Source organism: Mya arenaria, chromosome 14 (genome assembly GCF_026914265.1).
Source record: "Mya arenaria isolate MELC-2E11 chromosome 14, ASM2691426v1".
Lineage (NCBI taxonomy): Eukaryota > Metazoa > Mollusca > Bivalvia > Myida > Myidae > Mya > Mya arenaria.
The window spans coordinates 47143939-47155367 of NC_069135.1; the positions used below are offsets into that span (position 1 = coordinate 47143939).

Consider the following 11429-nt stretch of genomic DNA (forward strand, 5'->3'; position numbering starts at 1 on the left):
GAAACAGGAATTAATAGCATGTGAATCAAACTGCGTCTTCAAATGTTGCTGTTTACGGTGAATTGGGTAGATACCCATTGTAATATACGTGAAGTTAGCGGCCTAGCGGCCTAGCGGCGTGAAGTTAGCGGCCTAGCGGAAATGCATGTATGCATGGTTTGAAATAGGTAACCATTTTAGGCCGCTAGGCCGCCAGGCCGCCAACTTCACACCGCTAGGTAGCTAGGCCGCTGAAGTGCTCGATCGACTTTTTTGAAAAAAAAAAGAAGAAAAACGCTTCGGAGTGATAATTTGTGCATAAAACAGTAAATATATCATTGTTTTAGAAGAACAGGCATGTTTAATGATTTGAAATAGCTAACTGCTTTATCTACGCTTTTGAAAAAAACTGTTGATAATCGCTTATAGCTTCAAGGTGTTAATTTGTGCATAAAAACAGTTAATATGTCATTGTTTTAGAAGAAAATGCATGTATACATGGTTTGAAATAGGAAACAATTTTAGGCCGCTAGGCCGCCAGGCCGCTAACTTCACGCCGCTAGGCCGCTAGGCCGCTAGGCCGCTGAAGTGCTTGATCGACTTTTTTGAAGAAAAAAAAGAAAAAAACGCTTCGGAGTGATAATTTGTGCATAAAACAGTAAATATATCATTGTTTTAGAAGAACAGGCATGTTTAATGCTTTGAAATAGCTAACTGCTTTATCTACGCTTTTGAAAAAAACTGTTGATAATCGCTAATAGCTTCAAAGTGTTAATTTGTGCATAAAAACAGTTAATATGTCATTGTTTTAGAAGAAAATGCATGTATACATGCTAAATGAAATAGGAAACCATTTTAGGCCGCTAGGCCGCCAGACCGCTAACTTCACGCCGCTAGGCCGTTAGGCCGCTGAAGTGTTCGATCGACTTTTTTGGGGGAAAAATGAAAAACGCTTCAGAGTGATAATTTGTGCATAATAACAGTAAATATATCATTGTTTTAGAAGAACAGGCATGTTTAATGCTGTGAATTAGCTGACTGCTTTATCGAGGTTTTTGAAAAAATAATGTTGATAATCGCTTCAATGTGTTAATGTGTGCATAAAAACAGTTAATATGTCATTGTTTTAGAAGAAAATGCATCAATACATGCTTTGAAATATGATTCAATTTTGGCCGCTAGGCCGCCAAGCCGCTAATTTCACGCCGCTAGGCCGCTAGGTCGCTGAAGTGTTTGATCGACTTTTTTTAAAAAAAAAGTTGAAAAACGCTTCAGAGTGATAATTTGTTCATGAAACAGTTATTTTAAAATTGTTTTAGAATAAAAGGTAAATAAAAATGTTCTGAATAGAAAACAATTTAAGGCCGCTATGTTACTGTACAGTATGAATAAAAAACTTTGATTTATCATTGTTTTAAAAAAAAACGCATTAACAATTGCTTGGAAATAGAAAAAATAATTAGGCCGCAAGGCCGCCAAATTCACGCCGATAGGCCGCTAGGCCTCTAACTTCACGCCGCTAGGCCGCTAACTTCACGCCGCTAGGCCGCTAGGCCGCTAACTTCACGCCGCTAGGCCGCTAGGTCGCTAACTTCACGTACATACCCATTGTATATAAATAGATATGTACGTAAAATACTGATTCAAACTTAAGAAAAGTGACAATATAATTACTCAATCTGTCATAGAAGACGCAATGTTAGATATTGATAACAATCAGGATAATTGGTTCAATAAGGTTAAGAACCTTCTCACCAGATATGGCTTTTATTATGTATGGTGTAATGATACACAGCTAAACGAAAACCAGTTCATTTGTATTTTTAAACAGCGTCTGATAGACGAATATTTACAACAGTGGCATGGAAGTGTTAATGAAAATGGTGTCTTAATTGGTTATAGAGTACTTAAAACTGCATTCGAGTTTGAATCCTATTTAGACAATATTGTGTCAAGAAATCTTAGAATTGCTATCCCAAAAATACGTATATGTTCGCATAATTTAAGAGTTCATACTGGCAGATATGATAGATTAGAACGCCACTTACGTGTCAAGTATGTGACTCGAACGAAGTCGAATTTCATTTTATATTTAAGTGTACACCTTATGTCCAATTAAGACAAACGTATATTAAAAGTTATTATAGAATAAGACCTAGTATGTTTTAACTTGTGCAACTTCTTAATACACAAAATACATCTGAAACATTTATGTTAAGCAAATATATATCGGAAGCATTTAAGGTGCGTTCTACTCTATTAATGAATCAATAATTATAAGCCTTGATACACATTTTTATCCCAAGCAGTAGTATGCTTTGTTAACATTTGTAACCATTGGTTACTATTTATGTTGATATATACTATGTGAGTCTGTTTTATTGTTAGAAATTGATCAATTAATATCATTTATACCAACATATACTAGTATATAAAAAGCAAACTATTGGTTATTGTATTGTATACTATTATTAGTTTGATTGATTCGTGTTTTCTATTCCAGTTCATCCTTAAAAATAGATTAATTATAATATTGATTTAATATTTCACACTACATTGTATTTATAATTGTAATTGTAATTTATTAAATATGTATATGAAACACAAAAATCTGTATAGTTTACGTGTAATAAAATTATGTTCTGTTCTGTAATAAATGCATATGTACACTTGAATAATTATTATATGTTAGAGTACATGCGATTATCTTAGAGTGTTATAAAGAACAACTTTTATTTATCTATGAAGAGTCTATCGCAGCACTGGTAGCAGTAAACAGACTGGACTGCCATCACCTGTCAATCTTCAGTGCTGTCCACATCCGATAAGAAGTCTGGATCTGAACTGGACGGTATGCCAGACACATCTACAGTGATGTGGTCTTTTGGAAGGAACTGTGGAAGAGAAATGTTCTAGTCTTTAGGAATACCAAATTTCAACGGAAATAGTCAGACATACACATGGTTAACAACATGTACTTTTGATGAGAATGAAAATTGATTCAATAATGAATAACTTTCAAGTGCAGAAACAAACAATGTGAGTAATGCATGATGTTCATAAAAGGAATTTTCCTTTCTGTTTTCATATGTCTTTACTTAAAACTGTGCGTTATGCTTTAAAGTTCTGTTAGACAGTAGATGCATGGATACATTTGATCATTTGTGAAACTTAAAGACATAGTGTAATTAGGAACAACATTTATTTCTTATCGCTGACCAACCTGGTCAGCCTTATTCGAGTTCTTACTGCTGGTCAACCTTTTTTAGAACTTTGCTGACCAGAAAATTAGATGATGTTTAGTCCGGAAATAAAATGAATTCCATCCACCACAAAATTTCATTATTTCTCTGAATAACTTTCTTATTTGAGAAGAAATCATCAAGATCTCTCAAGATATTGTTGAATAGGTAGTCTTGGGCATTTTGACATAAAAACGAAGAACCTGTACTTATGTCGCCAGACTTTTCCATAATAATGTGAATGCTTTATGATCCAAAAACTTTTTTTGGTAAAATTTGTTCAACTCCTTACTCACCCAAAACATGTCACCAAGAATAAATGTTTCACTCTCAAAAAGATTTTTCCTCAAAAGTAAATAAAATATGTATTGGTTTTTTACCTTCCCCTACTACTTTTGCGTCGCTGCCGGCCCTTAATACGGAAAAAAAAATATTTTCAAAGTCAGAGTTTGCTGACAAACTAGTGTCTAATTATACCATTCAAACGATTGCGCTTGTTGTCGACATTGGCCGTAGATCAGCAGCTGCAATTGTAGAGGCGAAAAATGGAGAGCCAGGAGGAAAGCCACTTGTCAGACCTGGTGAATGTTCAGTACTCACATGCCGTCAGTTTACAACAAATAGACGAAACAACGCAATAACTCAATCCGTAAAAGAAAGCATTATAAAATTACATACCCGTCTTTGTTTTGAAACAGCTTCTTCAATCAGAATGTAAAGTAGCTGCTGAGAAATGCGTCAAAACGTGCTCTTTTTTACAAACAATGCGCAAACATACATCGACGTCTCGTAATGCGATTATGATGCATATTCAATCAAATATTCATTTAAAAGAATATTTGTTGCAAAATATATGAGTTATGAGTGGATTTCGCTTCTCGAAAATTGGATTTCACTTCGATTTCCGATAATTTTTTGAAAAGTTGCTCTTGTTTCTTCATTTTTCGACCAATTTCAATTACATTTGAAATATGAACCCTTTAAGGCTTTATGAGGCATTTTCCAATATGTATACAAAAAGTTTTATTTCTTAATTAAAATGAATGTGTTCTGAGTGGATTAAACGTTATGAGTGGATTTCACGTGAAATCCACTGGATTCCTGTATCACCCCGCACCGCATGCGTAGAATTGCTTTGCGCATGCTCAAAAATTGAAAGGAGTTAGTGACCTCCGGGCCTTTGTTTATACGCCTCGAAATCGACAAATTACATTATTTCGTTACATTTTTTGCCAAATAGGTAAAAAAAAGATTCACAAAAGATAAATCAAATCACTCTAACAGTAGTCAAAATAGTATCATTCTCTAATTCTAAATTTTCAACAACACTTTTCTGTGCATACACTTATTACAGTCGAAAGGCTAAAATAAATCATTTCCGTCTCCAGTACGATCTCATAAACCAATCACTAAAATACAATGTACGTAGTCAATGTATTTATAAATTTGGCCAATGGGAATTAAACAATAAGAAAATGAGAGTAAACTCTTAATTTAATTTCATTTATGTGGTATAATATAAATCATGTTAATAGGCTATTATATAACATACACTATTACTATCATTCTTGTTTTAAAGCATTGTAATATTGATTTTAATAGTATTTGAAATATAAAACTGTCAGATATGATGTGGGTTTTTTTTTTTCATTTCTGTAATAAAACCTCCAGTACTGCACAACCTGGACACTCACATCTGAGATGTGATCTGACATAGCACAGGGGCAATAAAGATTCGAGATCAATAAATAGAATTTGTGTATAATACATGTACTTTTTATTTTTTATAGAAATGTAAAGCAGAAATTCACGCTTGTATTTCAATTTCTCATATTTGAGAGAAAATGGTTCTGTAATTAGATCCAATATAATATTTATATCACTTTCTATTTCCTAAAATTAATTATATGATAACTTATTAACAGTAATAATAAATAAAATAAATGATGATAAAAAAGTAATCAAATAATGATTGTTTGTGGCTTTACAAACAAAGGACCGTGTAACCCAAGATTCTGATGAAGTCATCATGATACTGGAAATACTACAAATACCTTAATTAGTTATCAAATACGAAGGGATAAACTAAATTTCTACTTTCACCATTTTAAAACCTTTAAAGAGTGTTGCTTATATGGTGTCTAATTAAAACTAAAAAAGATAAGCGAGAGAAACATATAACACATATTTTGTATACGATTATCACAGTTAATGATTTTAATCTGATGCTATCATTTTGGGGCTATAAAATAGCGAAGAAAAAAAAGAACCTTTAGTTTTTAGAATTTAGTTCATTTTAGCGTTGCCATACAAGCTTATAACGGAAAACAAGGGTTATCGTGTTAAACTTAAAAACAGATGTTGAATCGTTAAGCAAAACACACACATAACCAATATACTTTAAATAACATTATGCTGTGAAAGCAATTAACCCGCAATGGAGAACTGGAGTTTAGAGCGAATTTGTAAATTGTGTATCGATTGACACGATTGTTTGATTTGAATGTAATTGATAAAAACATTCAAAATTTATTGATGGCAAACATTGGCGTTTGAAATGTAAACAAGAAGAACCATAAGTAACTGTTCATTGGCTTCGTGAACTACGTGAGATGAGCCTGCACAAAATTCCTTGTATTAATTACATAAACAACATAGCCGAAAATTTGGCACCACTTTCATTGGGATAAACTTTTGTAACGTCGGAACAAAGTAATAGTTAAGATGACATAATGGATTTCATCTCAGTGACTGAAGTTAATATAACCTCATTGGCTGATACATTGTCAACGCAAACTCTGACGCAGGGATTGTGTATCGGATGATTTGCAGTGGGCGTACCTTTCAGCACAAGCGAAAGTTAAAATTCTTAATGATTAGGTCTACTACTTAATGGTTGCCTATCGGCAATACTACCATTGGCCAGTGGCGTAGCTACATATAGGCCTTGTAGGCCTGGGCCTACAACTTTTATGAAAAATGACAAAATTTAGATATCCCAGAAATGCAATAAAAACTACTAATACCAGCTACTCAAACACTATGAACAACTCAAAAGTTTGTTTTAATTAAACAATTTGGTGTTTATTTAAACTGCTTGACTTTATTGTATTCAGTGCAAGAATACTTAAATGTGTCTAATGTGCATATAAAAGTCACCAAACTCACATAGAATCATACAAGTTGTTAAGGTCATAGCTACGCCCCTATTGGCAGAATATGTAGGTTGTATTCTATATAAAGTAATGCATGAATGTTTTAGGCTAATTTTGGTTTACACTTATTGCGGGCCGCTGCAGCTATATTTAATACGTGGTGAGTAAAAGGTTTATGGAGACTTAAGAACTTGGCATTCGAAAAAAAAAAAATGGCCGAGGAGGTCCGAATGAAGAACTTGGTTGAAAATATGCGTCTCTTTTTCCTAAAAAAATCGAGTACTTTTGAGCTGAAAATGTAGACACAGTCAATTTTTCCCTTGAATACATGAGTTGTCGTTCTTACCATAATGATTGTCTCGTCATTAAATAAACGGTGTTACTTTAGACATTAATAATGTAGACAGTCTATTTTTTACAGAGTTGTCTTTCGTACGTTTGACAAAAGCGCGCGAGTTTCTGATTTTCGCAACATTTCTTGCGGGTGGTGCTAAAAGCCAGTACCCGGTATCCGGTATTGCCCGGTACCCGGTTATCAGATGACTTATCTCATTATGACATTATGACATGCAATCGGAACTCCTCGGCTAGTATCAAGATATGGCCTCGGATATAATACGGGTCGTAAGAAAATAGTCCATCATGGCCGACCAATAAGATGTTCAAAGAACCAAGAGATATGTTAGACCAAATACAGAATGAGGAGCAAACTTTTACCACTTTTTTGTGTGTAAGTGTTAATTTTATACTTATTGTATTTTATTAAAATATAAAAATGGTTTTAAAAGAGCCCTAAGAGAAACTAAATGGAAATGTCATTAATTCTTAGTGGGTGGGGTAAAGCCTTCTTCCATTTGACAGATTCTGATATAGTAAATAATAATTTTAAAGCTCCAGTGATCAGTTGCAAACATTAAGAACACAAATGCTTTATTTGATTATTTTGGAATAACAAATAAGTCTGAATCTGACTTTACTTAGATCGATAATAGGTTAGACTTTCTTTCTCCGTGTATTTATTTCATTTCATTAACTTAAATTTAAGGCAACAGACTTAAGAGTAATTCAGTAAGCTTCCAGCTTACATAGCAATCTGATTAGGCATAAAATAAGATACTAGCTGACTTGCAAACAGTTTTTTCGTTTGTGTTGATTTATTTTTCAGTGTGTTGGATTGTTTGATAGAAGTGATGAGCATTGCTTACTGCAACCAATATTTATTTTCTTTATTAAGTTGAATTTAATGAACTTGTGATTTTACAGATGCATGTTTATTTCGTTGATTGTATGAGTTTATTTTCTCAAATGATGTAAGTTATTCTGAATGTCCTTTTTTTGTTTGAAGAAAATGTGTTGAGGTTTTGGCATAGCATGGAGTCATCATCATCATCATTGTTGTGTGCAAATAAAACATTCAAAACAATGTATTAAAAACCAAACAGTCAAGCCAAGTACTCAAAGAGCCACAAGGATATTGCTAAAGAGACCAGACCGGTAATATATTTAGACAAATAAAATGCAAAGAAAGATCTATAACTCTGACACATGGTAATGCTTTAGTCCTCTAATTGTGTGTTTATGGTTATACAGTATCTTTTATAATGAAGACTTAAATTTGGATGGCAACTTAAAGCCATATATGGGGATTAAATGCCACTGCAGAAAGATTGTGAAGTCTCCCAAAAGACTTAATGCACTTAAAAGGGCTTGGCACAGAAATGAAAGTAAAAATGGGAGCAGAGCCTAATTTATCATTAATCTTACATTGGATTGCATATAGATGGCTCTGTTATTACTTGACTAATATTAAAAATAAAATTAAGGGACATGTTGATCAAAACCGTAATTATTGTTGTTTGCATTGTATGGGGTTGGACATTAAAGAGTCATTGTGTGAAGAGTGATCTAAAGGCTAATTATTCACAAAAGATTAAGTATTGTTGAAAAACGGTCTGGTATACATTGGTGAAAAGGTTAAATGTCTGTTTTAGGCTTTTATTTACAAAAAAATCAGTTGTTGAGTATCTTATCAGTTACTCTTTTGGTGTTATTGTTTTGAATAAAAAATGATAATTTACTCAGAGATATTGAGACTAATAATTATAGATTAAGACAAATATAATGTGTAAGGAAACTTTTAATGAGTGGGTTTTATCCACAGCCTAGAAGGTAAAGTGAAGCATGATCTGCCGTGAACAAATACTATTTGAAGACAAGTTCTGTCAACTTAGTGCACCAGTCAATTGTAACACTCAACCTCACACCAGGTCCGGGGATAAAGTGGGGTTAACCGGGAAAATGGGCCGTGTTTTACCTATCAGGTGGCCCTGCAGTGCTGGGTGAATGGGGTGGTTTTGTCTTCGCTTAAAATATAGAGGGGAATGGGCCTTACCTAGAGTCCCTGGGGTGTGGGGCATTTGCTAGGGATTTTACCATTTGATCGTCCGGGTAGGTTGGGGATTTTAGCCGGGGTTGGCTGTACTGAGAGTCGAAGTCCCCGCTATTCCCCAGACCTGGGGGGCCGTGGTTACAATTGACTGGTGCATAGCCACATGAACGTTGTATGGTACTGGTACTCTACCAATTGAGCTTACTGTGTGGCCAGTCACCGCCCCACCCCAAACCCACAGAACTGTCTATCTATTTTCCATTAATGTCAAGCCCCTACTGGGGACCTAGACATTTGCGCATCAAGCTGCAAGAATGTTAGTAAAAGTTGTGAAAGAAACAGTACTTTTTAAAACAAAGTAAAAATAAGGTGGTACAGATAAGGTTTAAAAATAAAAGAGTTAAGAGCTCCCTATGACGAGACATGTTCAATCTGGCAGACTGCCTGATCGAACTGCTCCAGGGTAGGGCATGCCACTGTTTACACAAAAACATTCATTTTGCAGCACAAACCCAATAATGCTGAAGTAAAGGCATGCGTGGCTATCAGCTGGTAAAGCTGACTGGTTGCCAAGCTCACACCCACTCTACCACACCCCGCAAAACTCGATCTGCACAATGCAATCAATGATTTTACAGAAAAGTAATGTTGTTTTAATGGTAATGCATGGTGTGAAAAATAACACGGTAAAGTATGACTTAAAACTTACATTTCATAGGGTATTCGTATGACTGTTGAGAAAATGCTGACATTTAATCCGATGCACTAATGGTGCATGCATGCCATGAACCGAATGATCATTTCAATTACTGTCAAGTACATTTTCTGTGTGCTCACGATTTTTCTAGAGGAAACAGAGTGCTTCATGTATAAGGAAACATCTAAATATTATAAAACAAAACGAACATTCTTTGAGGTTATAATAAATATTTTCTCTTAAACAAGCACATTTGATTAAACACATTGTTATAATGGGCCTTCTTTACGCGGATTGAAAACGGTGTTAATCGCCGGCAGGCGCATCGAACTTTCGTATATCCTTACTACTATTCACGAGGTCTATCTCGAAGCTTGCCGAGTTGTTACGATTGAATGACATGGTGGTGGTGTTAGTAGTTTAAACTCCGGGTTCCGGCGTGAGCGCATTGAAGGGTCCCAGAGTGACAGTTCAACTACAGCACACCTATCCTGGGCAGACTATCAGGCGGTTAACCAGTGCTAGGTGCCTTTGCCGCTGCAAGGAACTGACAACTTCTGTACATGTCAGGGGCAGTGGTACAGTGCGAATAGTCGTAGAAAGGATTTCACAACAGAAGTAACCTGGTCCGCCCGGGAATCGAACCCGGGTTGTCCGATTCACAGTCCAACGCTCAACCGGGCGGACCATTATGACATGGCCGCTTTCTATTGCCCTTTAAAGGAATCATTATCGGATAAAGATCTCTGTTGTTGGCGGTATATATGCTTTAGGTTAAGAAAATAGTTTGAGTTATTTATGTCTTTTCCCGAGTAAGCAAGAGACATATTGATTTAGTACTGTCTGTCTGTCACAAAACTTTGTCCCCTGTAAAACTTATAGTTGTACTAAAACCTGGAAGAAGTGTTTAATATAAACTGTAGTGGTGCATTGACTAATGTTTAACCAAAATAGGTCTCTTTGAATTCCTTCATAGCCTTGACTCGACATCAGCCATCACCAACTTCAAAATATTTACAAGGTAGATATGTTTGTGGGCCCGCTGTGATACTTTGTATCACAGTTTTTCTTGTTCTATTATTGAAATGCACATACTAAATATGCAAGGTCATACATACCATATCAAAACATAGGATTGGACTGGACGATGGTAAACAACTTATGAAAGTCCTTTCCCATTTTTAGGCCACTTTTTAAACCTATTGACAAAGAGATGACGACCACAGACGAAAGACGATCACAATATCTCACGGCTAAAAAAGGAACACTGTTTCTATTTTCTATACCATACTAAATGCTTCTTGATATATAGTGGTAAATTTGCATTTAAGAGGAAATGATACAAAATTAAGTTGTATTTTGAAAAATATATCTTATTCATTCAAAACAATTATTCAAAGCTTTAATAATAAGCGTTTGAAAATCGTCAATGGTTCATGACACGATAAAATATATTAACGTTCATAAATTGGAATAATTGTTTATGAATTATAAAAAAAGATAAACATACACCAAAGTATTGCGGTATATCCCAGTCCTGCGTTTGCACTTGCCATATGTATACACGTATCGTGTAGAATTGAAAGCACGTCCATTTCGGCAAATGATAACATTGTTGTCCAGTCATTTTCATGATTGACTTTTTCCATTAACAATCTTAGCCCACGCTAATGTAAATTCGTTTAATACTCTTCATATCAAACGCTTTTGGTGACAGCAAGTAAACATGTGTGGCGCCCACAAATGTTAGAGTGGACATAAATGTAACAGTGGACAATCCCGTTATTATTCGTTACATATTTTACAGAATATTTTTTAATAAATTCAAAAATTGCAATATTATAATAATTTTTATTTTTTTAAATATTTAGCCTGTCGTATTTAATTCCATCGATGTGGCAAACAAGTAACAGTGTGTGTGTGTATACCACGTGATAAATTGCGTCATAAATGCTACGTTGGGGGCA

At 34.7% G+C, this 11429-nt stretch overlaps 1 protein-coding gene across 1 annotated transcript in view; it reads right to left on the reverse strand.

The window, feature by feature from the left end:
• Positions 1-11086, reverse strand: part of LOC128216188 (uncharacterized) — a 31291-nt gene extending 20205 nt beyond the window's left edge. The window contains exon 1 of the mRNA XM_052922761.1: positions 10973-11086. Within this exon, the coding sequence (XP_052778721.1) occupies positions 10973-11075 (103 nt within the window). The 5' untranslated portion in view covers positions 11076-11086. The remainder of the gene's footprint in view (positions 1-10972) is intronic.
• Positions 11087-11429: the final 343 nt, after the last annotated feature.